The sequence below is a fragment of the Mchenga conophoros genome, linkage group LG7, assembly GCF_057382185.1.
Source record: "Mchenga conophoros isolate Kocher_MC1m ecotype Shallow Benthic linkage group LG7, M_conophoros_male_GT1.1, whole genome shotgun sequence".
Classification (NCBI taxonomy): Eukaryota; Metazoa; Chordata; class Actinopteri; order Cichliformes; family Cichlidae; genus Mchenga; species Mchenga conophoros.
Genome location: NC_140532.1, coordinates 24,905,460 through 24,920,865, shown reverse-complemented (window position 1 = coordinate 24,920,865; position 15,406 = coordinate 24,905,460). Strand labels below are relative to the sequence as shown.

The following is a 15,406-nucleotide window of genomic DNA, read 5'->3' as shown; positions in this document are numbered from 1 at the left end:
TTCCCCATAAAACATCAAGTCTGCAGTAACCACCAGCATCTGTGATTAGCATTACTGTGATCTGGTATGTCTTAGTGTTTGAGCAGCATACGTTTTAAAATACTTTTTATTTATGATTTCAATAAATGATTTAAACTAACATAAGCAGGTATGTAATTATTCCTGGTTTCAGACTCACTGATAAATACATGCAATGTGTTCCTTGCAATGATCTACCTCTCAGCAGGTAGATGGTATCTGCTGATAGTGTCACATCAGGGTGGAGAGATGAGCTCACCCACATTCCAGGGGAGCAGCACAGAGCTGCAGGCTTAAAGGAGGAGGCAGAGGGTGGGCAGCGCCCTCCACTGGCTGCTCATATAAAAGATGGATGTGTGAAGGTTGCTCCAGAACAACAACAATTGAAAAAAAGTACATGGGGGAAGATGTTTGGCTACTATAGGTGTTTCTATCAGTTGGATCCTGTTGATACTTTCACATAAAAGAGACCGATGAGGTGAGCATGTGAATCAGATGAGGGGCAGAGTAAGTCTGATTCCAGGGTGCTAAGGCTGGCTACTAGGACACTGAACTTCACCTCCCTGGTGGAGTCTGGTGAGGTTGAGAGATACTGGCTCGATATACAGTAGCAGGGATCACCTCAATCCATGGGTGGAATGAGCTCTGTCTAAAAGCGAAGCTGACGATTCACCGGTCAATCGATGTCTCTGCCCTGACCGTTGCTCACAAGCTCTGAATAATGACTGAAATAACAGAAATGAGTTTTCTCTGAAGGGTAGCTGTGTTTAGCTGTAGAGGTTGGGTGAGAAGTTGAGTCATTCAGGAGGAACTTCCTCACCCTGGCCATTTCCTCCAGCTGGATGGATGGATGGATGGGGCAACTGCTGGCAGTGTGTTTGAAACTAGTTGCAAGACAACACTTGTGGAGGAGAGCTCAAAACTGTGAGTAATTCTCCCACGTTTGTGATTAAAAATAGATCCAAGAGAACAGTAAAATGCACATTGTTTTTAGGAGCATGTGCAAATAACACATAATATGTGAGCATGGTGAAGTTATCACATGTATAGCTGTTGGTGGAGCTGAAGCATGTTTCCTCTGATGGACATGCAAGAGCTGACACCAGAAGTGTGTTACAAACCACATGTGTTTAAAAGCCTGTAAGAGTCATTTGTCATGCTACCTTTTCCAGTGTGGTTTGAAGCGCTCTCTTTTCACTCACAGCTAAAACACAAACTGCCTGTGTGCACAGAAACTGTTTGTTTACTCCATGACCTTTACATCTTTCAGATTTCTACTCTGTTTTGCTGCAGGCTGACAGCCATTGCTGCCCCTTCCTGTCACTGTGATACCTGTAGCACCCAAGGATGAGTCCAAACAGGAACCACAGGGTGTAGTCCACGACGTTTATTTTTATTATTTTGCACATCATATTAAAGTTTCATATAATCTACTAATAAATTGTGCTATAATGTCCTAGCTTAAGCTACCAAGCACTACACAGTCATGGGATTTATTGTCTCCTCTAGCCAGTACAGTCCTTACCCCATTGGTCCACGACACCCATTTAACCATTGAACTGTGTGACTTCAACAGATTCTTTCTATGTTTCTATCTGTGATAAAAGCCTGCACGTCTAACTCACTGTCAAAAAGAATGCAGCCGCTGAGGGTAGCACAAGCAAAAAGGTCAGAAGTCATCCAGTATGTTATTTCACCCGGTAATTTGTTTTTTTAATGAAAATAAAGCTATGGAGAAAAGGTCAAAGGTCACCGAGTTATTCTCTGAAGACTCTCCACAGAGAAGGACACAGTAATCTGGACATTATCTGTGAAATTCAAGTTTTCTCCTCATTTTTTCCCCCTGTGTGTGTGTGTGTGTGTGTGTGTGTGTGTGTGTATACACTTACAGCTTTAGCAAACACTCCCATAAGTTCAGGGAACTGGTGTGTGAGCAGAGCCAGCATGGCAGTGAAGGAGCAGAGACCAGCTGTGAAGAGGATGAAGAAGGGCAGCTCCTTCTTCGGGTAGACCGACACCTCGTGAAACACTGCTTCCACGCAGGACGGACACACAGAAACACAATATTAGTTCAGAGTACGACATTTACATCTCTTACTCCTCAACACAACCTTCACTGGGGGCTGATTTGTTTATTTTCAAAATCAACAGTAACACTCTCTTGTGGTAGACATCCACCAGCATCTTCGAGGATCGCGTCAGTTCTCAGCACTAGATGCTTCATGACTAAGCTACCAAACGCTGCTTATTTTAAGTTTCAAAGGAGCTCATTAAGTGTCCTACGCTTCAACTTTATCCAAGACGTGGCAGCCCTGACACTAAAAATGAAATGTAGCTATATCAAATGTGCACATGTGGTTACAAACCCTTAAAAGGAGCAGACAGTATGGGCATGTACCAGTCAGACTTACAGTCCTCCCATCACATTACAATCGGTATCACAACTCTCCATGATGTTCTCAACCAAATCATTTTTTCTAAAAGCAAAGTTCATCTTTCTGGCTTTTACTGGGTAACTATCAACAAGATGGCAAATTTGAGGGCAGGTATTCTAAAGAAAAACAACGAAGGCAACCTTTTCTGTTGAGGAAGTTTAACAAGGTCAAACATCTCACAAAGTCTAACACATAGCATGCTGTCATGTTTGGCACATTGATTCACAATTTAATTTCTTATTTATGTTCACTTTTAATTAGCTGAAATAAACATGCATGTCTTTTCAGAGACACAGACAGACCACTGTGCTGCTTCTCGTGGCTGTAGGCCAGCTCAATCAATGAAGGGTTTGTGAGTGAAGACAGACAAGCTTCTGGGCAGACATCAAGACAACACTCACAATCAACCTCCCACACACACACACACACACACACACACACACACACACACTCTGTGAGCCAAATTCTCAAATTAAAGTGTAACTTTAAAAAAACAAAACAGCTTTTTCAGCACAGATGTTTGACATGAAGCATTTTTTTCTTCAAAGTTTACAAACTCCCAAAATTAATTAAAGGGATTTAAACACAGAAATTTACAACAAGTTCCCTAAAAAATATATATAATATAACATTTTTTGCCCTGACTGCATTGCACAGTGTGCGCGTGCATGTCAGAGCGTCTCTTACTGGGTAGCAGCTCTCTGTCTGCCGTCTCTGTACAGATGGGGTAAGGATAGAACAGGTGACCCTTCTCCAGAGGATATGGGATCATTCTGAAAGCTACAAACACACAAAAACACGAACAATTAATAATTAACAACGAGCTCCAGAATCATTCGTGTTCAGAAATAATCACCACTAAAATTTTAATACTGTCAGTTTACAGTATTTGTGTGTTAGCATGTACTTACTGCCCTCCCAGGTGCAGTGCAGAAGGTTGAGTGCCCCCTCCACCCTTTTCCAGTGCTGTAGGTGGAAGAAGGCGTAGGCAATGGCCTCGCTGTCGCCTCTTTTCAGAATGTGTTCTGGAGGAAGAATCAGACTCTTCATCTCAAGCAGGTACTGATGGGAACAAGGAGCAGGAGGAGAGAGGAACAAAGGAAGACAAGGAGAGAGAACAAAGAAGACATCTGAATGAGAAAGGAAATGAATTAAAAGTATCTCAGCATATCCATGAATAAAGTTCAATACTCACATTCAGCCCACAACAAAGCATGACACAGTTACATTATTACAATTCAATGCACCAAGTGTGAACACCAAGCTGTTTGACTGGGGCCAGCATACTTCCTGCTCCAACATCATTCTGAGACGGGGGTTGCTACTAGCTTGTGTTTGCTGTGTGTTTACAGCACTGGATCCTCATTTATGACCTGGGATCACTTTACATGCACATTTATTTATTTTTTCCCCCAGTTATAACATAACACAAGGAACAACGTTTTACATGGACTTGGTCCACCTCTTTTAAGTGAATGTATAAATTAAAGCACTGGCAGTAGCAAAGAGATCACAGCACCCACCAGAAGTGCCTCATAGGTGAACTACATTTGGACAAACTGTCAGTAAAGGAAGTCAATCCTGGAAGAGAAGATATGCTCAACATATCCCACTTTAAGATTCATCCCACCAAGCTTAACTTCTCATTATGTATTGCTTGAATTTGGTTCTTTCGTTTTTTATGCTGAATGTTGTTTTGTGTGACTCACACAGGGGCTACACGTGTAAATGAGCAGTTCTGCTATGAGCTGGCATATTTACATCTTTCTTATCGACACATCTCTGTTTAACACAAACAATCTGCGTGCAAGTGTGTGTGTGGTAATCTCAACTCACTTTGGGGACATGAGGATTGAACTCGACCGCTCTGTGGATGGCTTCTACTGCGTTCATCTCTGCTGTGCTCAGCCCTCTCCTGGATGCGGCCTCTGGAGAGAACCTGCACGTGCACGCAGACGGTCGTGATTCTACATCATGAGGTTACTTTGATCCATACCTCTCATGAATAGATATAGTAACAAGCAAGAACCAACATTTTACGAAGTGTTAAAAACAAACTAAATTTAAGCAGCTGCAGCATTTATTATACATGCCACACCCTGAACAATCAGGCAGAAAACTCACTTGTCACAGTAACAGCGCTCAAACCTTGGGGTGTCTCACTCTTTCTACATCATCGCTATTCTCTCATTGATACTGAGCACCTCCCTGGAGCCATTTTCAACCCTATCTTAAACTAAATAGCAGTACAGGAATGTCAGATCCCTGAAGAACTGTATGTGATGAAAAGCAATACTCACTTGTCCGATACCGCCCTGGCTTTGAGCAAGGCTGCTGTGTAGCATATTGTTGCAGATTTAGGTAAGCTAATATCTGTGGAGGAGACAAAAAGACAGACAGAGACAGAAAGGACAGGGTGGAGTTTAATGAATGTGGTAAAAGTTTGGAATTACAGGTAACAGTTCGAGGGGAGGCCTGTATTTAAGAATACTGCAGATGCCCACAGGGGGTTGTGAATGAACTTAATGAGTTTGGGTTTCACCTGTGTTTTGTTATCATATCTTAAACTTTCTCTAAGTGTGATTTGCTCTCTTTTTCCAGTTGTGTCATATAAATATCTATAGACAGGAGTAAAAATGTAGTTTCAGAACATGCTGGGCATCCTCAGATAACCCCATGCATACTTCCTGTGTGCGTCTGTGCTCTAACGAAGGCAGAAAAATGATCTTATAAACAACACCTGGCCAAATGCCTGTAGATGGTGTAACACCTGCTTTACAGAATACATCTTAACAGATGCAATTTTTACTTGCAAATAATAATTACATTTTCGCCTGTATGGATTCGGCCCTGCTGTATAAGATATGTGGTCAGAAATGGCCCCGCTCTGGCATTTTAGTTGTTAAAATAACTCGGGCTGCTTGAGGAACAACAAACACTCGACAGGGAATGTGGCGTCTGTACTCGGCTACCTTCAAGTAACTAAATACAGCTTTGTTAGTACAGTTACTGAGCTGCTCACAGGTGGCTGAGTGTCGCTCACCGTCATACTTGGCCAGAACGGCCTGGACGTCGGCGTAGTTCTGGAGCTCTAGTAGCGACTCCAGCAGGTTTTCGTGGATGTTGAACATACTGAGGAGAGGGAACTCCTTCATTAACTGGAAAACACACAACTGTTGTTACATGTAATACCAGACAGGGGGAGACACATGCACAATCAGCAGACATGAGCTTTGGGTCATCACTGTATTACCTCAAAATACTCTGTGACTGTTTATACTGAACCCATTCAGAAATGAATGCACAACACTGTGTGTGTTTCGGTTTGTGTGGGTTTTCTTCTGGCAGGTTGTGTACTTACATCTCTCATCATTTTAACTGCTTCTCTTGTTCGGCCGAGCTTTCTGGAGCACATGGCCAGCCTCCTCTTTATATACACCAACACATTGGTGTCCCTTCCTGCAAAAACAGAACTTAGCTCAATCAGATCACGCTTACCGTCCTTTTTATTAAAATGCAACAGAGGCTGAGATGGACCAGGACTACCATTCATACTGTCGCTTGATTATTACTGGCTTAGGAAAAGTGTTAAAGCATGGATTACACTCACTGTGCTGGGCTTCATATTGTGTACCATGATGTTGGAGCTGTTGGCTGCGGCGGTAGCAGCCCTCTCCAGCTTTTAGCGCCTGTTTAAATAACCGCTCAGCCTCCATGATGGTGGTGGCCTCCTCCTCTGCCAGCAAGATGTACGCTGTTGCACAGCTGTAGATGGGGATGAGAAGAAGTCAGGGAGTAATAACTAACCTGCTGCATAGCCTCTTATACACTCATTAATTCATTTACCGCCTCTCAGCGGGGTTCCTCGTTTGCCGACAAAGCGCAGCTTCTTTGAGACATAAAAATGCTCCTGAGCCTTGTGTGCTTGTCAGCAGCGTCTGACAGATCACTGATCAAAGAAGTTTTCCTCTGAGTCAACCTGCAGTCACGGCCTTGATACAAGCTGGGAGCAACATGTAGTGCTGACACAGTTCCTCTGCACTGTCTTGGTTGTCACAAATGCTCCTAAAAATAAACCTGAATTTCATGAAAAGAACTAAAGCTGGCTTCCTCTGAATGATGGAAGCACCCGGAAGGCCAGTCTGTGATGAGAAGCTTCAGATCCGCCCTTGACACAAACAAAACCTGCAGTTTACAGTTTTCCAATTTATTACAAACTGATGTGTGTGGACCTAAAAGCAACAGTAGTGTTTGGGACTTGGGGTCTGATTCATGTTTGTGAGCTACTTTTTTGGTAGAAGTTCATAGTATTAGTTTTGCAAAAGCATATTTGGTTGTACAGCATCTAGATGGGATTATGTAAATACTAAATATTAAAAGATACGATCAGCTCTTAGTTTTGATTTTCAGCTTCCTAACTGGAGTCAGCATAAAGCCATTATCAGTGATTACAAGTTAGAAAAATAAAAAATAAAAATGTATTTTTACCGACATTTCATGGTTTGAGCTCGCAGGACATTGTGTGCACACCAACACTATTGCTACTCATAATCCTTCTACTTCCTCCCTGCACCTTCATCCTCTTCCCCAAACTGAAATTCAAATTAAAGGGTCACAATTCTGGGCGGAGATCCAGAATCCAACACAGATGCTTGACTGAAAGTGGTCACAGTGAAACTTCCAGGGAGAGATGTATAAATAGCAGCCGCGCTGGAAGCATCACAGTGGTGCCCCAAGACACACTGCTGAAGAGAAGACTGGCCAAACTCAAATCAGATGTAGTACTTATGGTCTGCTCATTTGTTATTATTTTTTATATAAAGGTTCCTTTGATTTCATCTGGTATGTGCACAACATATGTTTGGAACAACCATCAGAAAAGCACCAGTTAAATACAGCTGGTCAAATTGACCAAACTCAATTTGATGATAAGAGATTTAATTTGGAAAATTCTTTTGACTAAATTTCTAGCTCTGACAAATATAGGTAAAATATCAAAAAGCCTTCTGAAGGAATGAAACTGAATTTGTCAAAGTCTTGTCATATGTTCCAAGGATGGCCTGATACATTTCCAACAGAGCAGCAGAGCACTGCAGTGCTAAAGATACCCTTCCCCTGCTGCTTTGTTGTTAAATGTATGTAATGTCTCTAACTGATTTCTTCTTTGTTGTGGTTGTATTTATTTAACACTGTCCACGGACATAAAATGAATTTCCAGAAGGATCATAAACTAAATCGAAAGAGAGCGGACCAACAGTCAAATCAGGGGAGATCGGGCTGTTGAGCCAATCCTGTTGTTGCAGTTGTAAAGTCAAGGTTAATGAGAGATTCAGTTTCATGGTGCTGATTGTGGTAAAATGTAGGTTGCTGCTTTCTTTGCTAGACCGTATCCTGTTTTCAGTGCTCTGTGTGGATGAGATTAACATACTTATAATTTCTGGAATCAATACTGAGTTGTTAAAAAAATATAATGTTCTTAAACTGTGTGCATCCACAGTAGAAATACAACTTGTGGAGAAAAAAACCCCTTTTTGAGCGACTTATTAGATTTTACGAGTAATTCTACACATTAGTTTTGTTTTAGTCTTTATTTTCCCTCTTCTGTCTTGTATGATTTAGTTTTATTTCTAGTGGTTTGCCTTTATCAGTCTATACTGTGTGCCATTCTTGTTTTGTTCTTTTTTAATGACTACTGATATACAGACCATGGCTCTCTCCAAATTCATTCAGACATGGATCTCAGAAAACTGCCTTAATATCTACCAAGAGGGCTGCAGAGTAGCTAGACTCTCTTTAGGATTATTAGAATTTGCTTTTATTAATACCTTCAACCCATGACATAATTTTAAACTCACTCTTCAAGCTCCAGAGCTTCATGTGCTGCAGAGATGCGAGCCTGTGGGTTCCTTTCTCTCCACGCCTTCTGCATGACTGCCACCACACAGAGAAACACATTAACATATTAATATGTCAAAGGGGTCACATTACGCCCTCCGCACTTAAATCAAATCACATGGTTATAAACACAGCATATGTATGAATGTGTGTTTGCTTACTGGCATCAGCAGGCCGGAGGTGGTCTGAGTCACAGGTGAAGAAGGTTTGATGATCTTGTGCTGACAGGTTCATGTCATAATATGTCAGCGGCTCTCGACCTGTTACCCAAGTATACCTGGACACCAGCACAGACAGAACGACACGCTTTAATAATAAGCTACTGACTGGCACATTTTTGACAAAACACAGAAAATGAATGACGCGTCTCTGCTAAAGCTCAAACAGAAAACAATTCTGATTGGCGGGTTTACAGCTGAAGAGAAAAACTGGATAATTACAACATGAGGAATCAAAAAGTGGGGGATGACTCAACAGAAGGAACACAGGCAAAGACATCAAAAAGATAACAAAAGAAGAATGGCACATAATAGAGACAGACAAATCAGTAGGGGGAAAGACATAAAAATAAAATCACACAAAGGCACAAGAGAGAAAATAAAGACCAAAACAAATCTGATGACACTCAAGAGGCAGGAAAGTTGACACGAGAAAGACCTGAAAGACTGGAAAAGCAAACAAGAGAAGACACAGATGAGAAAGAACGATGGAAAAGTCAGAGGAAAACTGACTCCAAGTGAGCTGGACTTCAGATGCAGGTTGCTTTGCTGTTGTCACTCACCGGTTATATTCGGCTCCGCGGAATAAATTCAGTGGATTTCTCCATACTTTACATTCTGCAGAAGGGAGACACAAAGAGCACAACAGTAGTGATGAGCGTCAAGGGCAAAGTTGGCACTGAGCTTACTCGGCACACTTCAAAGGGTTCGCCTGCGCATTCTGCCATCTCTACCCTGCAGCTCCATGACTGGCACGTGGATCTATGTGAGAGCATGGCTGACAGAGGAAAGGCCTTCTAACTCCTCAGTGACCAAACAGGTTCCTGCACAAACCTACACTGCTGGCAAGCCTGTGTTTGAGCTGATGGCACTGAACACATCGATGTTGGTACAGGGCTTAACTATATGGGTTTTTATAATATGTATGCACCAATAAGATGTGTGGCTTACAGTGCGCTGATATCAAACATCAACATGACAAGTGCTGCTCAACCAACTAAAAGAGCTCTGCGTGAGCTGAGACGTCCCCTCACTGTGTCACTCAGGATTCAGTTTTGAGAAAATTATGAGAGCAAAAGTTTCAAATGTGCAGTAATCCCTGGAAGCCTAAAGCTCAGACTGCAGACTGACTGCTTCTGCCTACTTTTGGATCTTTATGATGTCAAGATATGAGAGGAGATATCACTAACATGGTCATCTCAAGCACAAACGCTTAAAAAGTAAAGAGAAAATGTCTTCTTTCACATAGTGGATGACCTGCACCAAGGCCCAGCAGAAGATAAATACAGATTATTTTGAATTTTGAGTTATGCAAAGCTCCTCTTGTAGAGTTTAAGAATAAAATTAATTAAGCTGGAAATCAGAATAAGGAGCTCACTTAAATTATTTGATTGCCTTTTTTAAAGAAGATGCATAAAATATCCATGAAAACCCAACACACATCGCAAAACTCATATTCTATTACTAACGACTTAAACAGAGAAAATTATTTCTTATGTGTTTATTCACTGATTTTTGTACTAACTGAATAACAAACTGTCCTGCCTAAACAAACAAAAGCCTCTCACTGACAATAAAACCGAATTTCAAAGTCAAATTAGAAATAAATCAATACTACGCGCACAAAATTCACGCTTTGCCACATTCAATTCCAGAACCATGACTAATCAATCACGGGTCTTCACTGAAAACCCATCTGTGACAAAGACAAATATTAAGCTGCGACATCCATCTCTGAATTGAGCTGAGCGATTTTCACAGAGCAGATTATTAGCCAGCAAACGGAGGATTAGTACACTTGAGCACACATAATCCTATTTCACTCAAAGTTGTTTGGCTGAAAACAAAAGCGGCTGCATCACGTCTCCACAAAGAGTTCAATGACCGAACGCTCGAAAACACGCCGTTAAACTGACTGGGTGAGCTCATTTAACCAAACTGTCACTGCAACTCGTATTTGGTTCTGATTCTTTAATAGACAGAGGCTGTCTGGACTAAAGCAGGCTGGGACTCATGCTGCATTATGTATATGCTTATGTAGCATAAACGTTTTCCCTTATCACTGGCAAAGGAACCAAGGGAATTATTCAGCAGAGACATTTTCCTCTTTTGAAATGAAAGACTTCACAGACGAGCAAATATACATTCAACAGATTAACCAAGATCAAAGCATCACTAATGGAGAAGTCAAGACGCTCACACAGCTCACTCTGGCTGTGGAAGATGCTTCTAGACAAGCTTTAATTTCTTAGACTGCCTTGTACTGCTTACAGTTCTAACAGTACATTTATTTAAAGAATTGTATTTTTCCAGATCTTAATGCATCTACAAACAAATCCATTTTCTGCTGTTTTTCCAGGTTAGTGGAGCAGCAGTCTAAGCAGATGCATCCAGGCATCCCTCTCCTCCACCCCGCTCTTTCGGTGGGAGACCCAGTCACCTTTTTGCAATCTTTTTCTATAAGCAGATCACAAATGTAGCTCTTACCAGACACACTTTGCCGACTGGAGTCAGCCTCCCCATTACTGGCGTTTGAGTTACTGGGAGAGCTGCTGTCCACTCCTCCCAGCAGGGGGCGCAGGTGGCTCACAGACACCTGCTCTATGAAGGAGGTCCCATATTTTCTGAAATACCACCACTCGAAGATCTGAAAGAAAGAAAGACAGAAAGAAACTCATTCACTTAACTGCTCATTCAATGAAGATGATACATTCAAGTGCTCACATTTTTTGTGCACATTCTTCTTAAATTAGCACCTCTTAAAATAATTCTCTCTTTAACCTGCTTAAAATGGGAGTAAATTACTTTCAATGCCAGCCACACGATTTTTAATCAGAACAAAGTAAAGACAATTACTAGCTAGTAAAGCTGAGACCTCCAGCAGCTAGCTTAAATAGTCGCTATTCTCCATCTGTTTTAACACATCTTTATTACAGTAATCTGAGTGTGGGCTGATTAACACTGTATCAATGGGAGTCAAGCTTGTGCCACAGAGGCCCCGGTATACTTCACCAATTACCACCTTAGGCCAAAGGAGAGGATCCAATCAGTGAAACCTGCTCTTTGATTGGATGGAATTTAGCAGACAAAACATGGAACTCAATAATAAAATAAATTTAAAAAAATAACATCGATTGGAAAATTTAAATTTAACTTGAGTAGTGATGCTGTACACACAGTTGTGTTCCAGTGACTAACGACCAACTCAGTTTAGATCATTCAAAATAACTCAAACAAGTGCCTGAAGGCATTTCCATATGGTGAGATTTGCTTCTAGAAGGACTCCAGTATTGATATCTAAACGTGATTATTTTACGAGTTGTACAGACTGCCGACTGCTAAAGCTGATGTACTGTGGAGCTTCTGCTTGAAGGAGGAAATGACAAATTTTGATGGGGCTCCTACAGGAATCTTGGAAAACGAGCAAATTGGAACATCTCTCCCACTTACAGAGAAACGAACACTATTGCTTCGATGAAACCAACTGGCGTCCACATTTCTAAATAATTTCACAGAGCATGTGCAGAGCTCAACACCATTTCCAAGCAGCCTACGCACACTGGCCAATCGCCCGCAGGGGAAGAGAGAGTGAGTTAATTAAGAGAGGGGCTATTTTAAACTGCGCACCAACCACTGTTACACAGTTTGCCGTCTCTGTGAAGAACCTGAAAAAGAAATGAAATACTTGGAGCGTCTTTTGTTTAATGCACAGCAATAGAGAGTTCTATTCTTATCTTTTTCCACATCCCAAACAAAACAACCCAGCACGTGTTCTCGGTAATTTAAAAAGCACAAAAACATTCAGTGTGTTGCATTCTGATGCACCAGGCAGCAGAATAAACACTGATAGTGCAGGGAGATAATCTCATGGAGGACCAAATGAGGTTTGATATCCTTTCATTTCAGCTTTATATGACCTGTGAATGTGTGATTAAAGCCCTAACAAATTATATCCCAGGCTCAAAATCACCAGGGGGCCACCTCTGAAAATTAATTTTCTCCTTTTAACATGGAAGAGAATGTCAAGTAAAAGCACACAGTGATTAAGTTAGATTCATCAAGGATGTGATTTTTGCTTTAAAAAAAATAGATCCATTTAACAGCAGGAGGTTTCAACACCATTTATATTTGATATTCGTATGCTTAAGTATAAACAGGGCAGCCAACTTAAACATTCACACTTTGCAAATAAAAATTACTGCTTTATTTATAATAAATTTAAACCAGTATCAGCTTCAACAATCAACAAATATAAAGAATGAAGCACATCTTACCAATATGAGTCCTGATATGAGGGAGGAAGTACCTGTCAGGGCCACGTAGAACTTGGGCGTCAGGGTGTTGAGAAACATGCTTACTACAAGGAAGACACAGAAAGAATAAAGACAGATTAAAAAAAGGCCTCCTCTACATCACAGGGGAGGTACTTTTGAAAATATATCTTTGAAATGTTGAATATTCATAAAAAATAGGTCATGTCTATAGAGAAGAAGAATAAAGACGGTAAAGACAGACATTAAAAAGACTCAGACATTTATGGTTCCAGCACATGTCATCCACATGCGGTGTTTGGCATTTCCCAGAGAACCCTGCTGCTCACACTTGAAATTACACAACACTATGAAACCCAGGTAGAGTTTAACTTCAGGGAAACGGAAACAAAACTGAGCTCAACTGACAGCCTTAACAGAAATACCATATTTTGAAGCATTTTGCAAAGCTTTGCCACGGAAATGTTATTTATAGCACAAAAATGGAACCCTGGATGATGTCTAAATAACTGTTAACAAGGTTAATATAGTAGAAACAGAGATCGATTTTCTCAGTGTGGTCATAAACTCTGGCTATAGATTCTTAAAGCCTACATTTTAGTCACACTGACAGAGCTGATTATAGGTTGAGATTCTAGCGAGAGTGCACTGCTGGAAGCAGTCCAAGTGGATTTATTTCAAAGTGAATAGTTATAAATTTTTTACAGATTAAAAATGCTGTACAGTTTACAAAGCTAAGCCTTTACAAATCAAATGACATTCCTCCATTTACTATAAAGAAACTGTCAGAGGTGCATACAGAAGCCTTCATTTATCCAATATTTATTTTTAGTGCCTGGGAAATGCCTCTACTCTGAATCGCGACATTTAAAAGCAAAAAATAAATAAAATCAATCAGTGTTTGCTCTTATTCCACTATCACACAGAGCCCTTCACACAGCGATGGCCTGAAACAACCTGAAATATTTTACTAAAATTTGCAGTTGAAGCATCTGTGGATACTCCAATTACTGTGATTAAATATGGGAAAGTTCAGTTCAGTTCAGTTCAGTTCATTTTTATTTCAAACATTTCAAACATGTGCCTTCACAATCATTACAAAATATCATTCCATTATTTGTTTGAAAAGGAGTAGGCTGAAGTATTTACTTATTTGTCCCTACCCCCTCGAAAGGGGAATGGCTAGAACCGCATGCACCATAGTTTTCTACTAGCAGCAGATTTGGAAGGAATCTTCAACTACCTTACCGAAAAGATCAGCAGCGTGACCTCTGTGCAACTTCAAATGCCTGATGATCTTCTCTGATTCTTTTAAATGTTTGGCCAGAACACTGACTCGAGAAAGCAACAGAGAGCTGTCTGCAGAGCTCAGAAAGAAGCATCTACATTAAAATGGTAAAGGCTATTATGTTATTCTTACAAATATAAGGTTCATGGGACTGCAGTCAACCTCCTATGATGTGGAAATGGAAAGAAACCATCCAAAACCATTCAAGCTGAACTCCAAGGTCAACATACGTCATTTCTGATCACACCATCCATCACATTTTAAACTACACTTGGTCTCCACTACTGACAGAAAAGACACAAGAGCAAAATGCATGTTGACAAGCCCCAAAGTCCTTTGGACTGATGACACAAAACTGGAGCTTTTTGGCCACTCAGATCAGTTCTATGTTTACAGGTGGAAAAATGATGCTTTAAAAGAAAATAACAACACCTCACTGTTGAAAGGGCTGGGGGTGGTGGGTTTGGGGCATCTGGCACAGTGAACCTGTGCAGGGCACAATGAACGGCCAAGGCTACCAAGGTGAAAAATACTGCAATGGGATAATGGTCCAAAACCAAAAAAGCTAACAGCACTCAAGAAAGGCTGAGAAATAAACACTGGACTATTCTTAAATGGCCCTCCACGAGCCGGGATCTGAGAATTGCAGTGTGGAGACACTGTCCCTCAAAAGAGCACTTGACAGTTACTCAGGAAGAGTGAGCCGTGTGAGCAAATGCAGACGAGTCATTGTGAAATACAGAGATCATTGTACTGGAGATCACTGTGGTCTGATTTGTGGAAGGGTATCAACAGCTTTGTCCATGTCTGTATATTTGGGGTGCACTGTATACAGTAAGTCATTTCAGATTCACTGTGTGTAGCACTGATTTTCAGACACAGTTTCGTTCACATAAATCCCTCAGTCAGTCCACAAACAAGTGTTAGCAGCCATCAAGCAAAACAACACACCCTGATTACGGTTTAACAAGACGATGGCCACACTGCCTGAATCCTGATAGCCTCCAGTAATATTAGTTTGTTTTTAACTATAGTTAAAAACTATAGTTAAAAACGAACTAACAAAAACCAACTGAATTTTGTTCTTACTCTTACATCTACAAATCTTTTCTAGCCTCTTCTCTCATGAAATGACAGCTCAATGGGATAAGAATATGGGCTCAAAATGTGGTCATAAATATTTTGTACTTGTAAAAAAGATTTGTGTGTGCGTAAAAAAGATTTGTGTGTGCGTAAAAAAGATTTGTGTGTGCGTAAAAAAGATTTGTATGTGTAAAAAAG

The 15,406-nt window shown here is 40.9% G+C and overlaps 1 protein-coding gene across 7 annotated transcripts in view; it reads right to left on the bottom strand.

The window, feature by feature from the left end:
- The window catches only part of LOC146570177 (suppressor of tumorigenicity 7 protein homolog), a 59,797-nt gene that overhangs the window by 1,966 nt on the left and 42,425 nt on the right, over positions 1–15,406 (bottom strand). For 4 of the 7 annotated variants that reach the window (XM_085283043.1, XM_085283047.1, XM_085283048.1 and 1 more), the window contains 13 exons: positions 12,841–12,923; positions 11,054–11,213; positions 9,130–9,184; positions 8,510–8,625; positions 8,309–8,384; positions 6,064–6,218; positions 5,815–5,912; positions 5,497–5,626; positions 4,754–4,826; positions 4,290–4,392; positions 3,365–3,515; positions 3,141–3,233; positions 1,908–2,050 (listed from right to left, as the gene is read on the bottom strand). In XM_085283043.1, coding sequence (XP_085139169.1) covers positions 1,908–2,050; positions 3,141–3,233; positions 3,365–3,515; positions 4,290–4,392; positions 4,754–4,826; positions 5,497–5,626; positions 5,815–5,912; positions 6,064–6,218; positions 8,309–8,384; positions 8,510–8,625; positions 9,130–9,184; positions 11,054–11,213; positions 12,841–12,923 — 1,436 coding nt within the window. The remainder of the gene's footprint in view (positions 1–1,907; positions 2,051–3,140; positions 3,234–3,364; positions 3,516–4,289; positions 4,393–4,753; positions 4,827–5,496; positions 5,627–5,814; positions 5,913–6,063; positions 6,219–8,308; positions 8,385–8,509; positions 8,626–9,129; positions 9,185–11,053; positions 11,214–12,840; positions 12,924–15,406) is intronic. The other 3 variants (XM_085283044.1, XM_085283045.1, XM_085283046.1) reach the window with 3 other exon arrangements.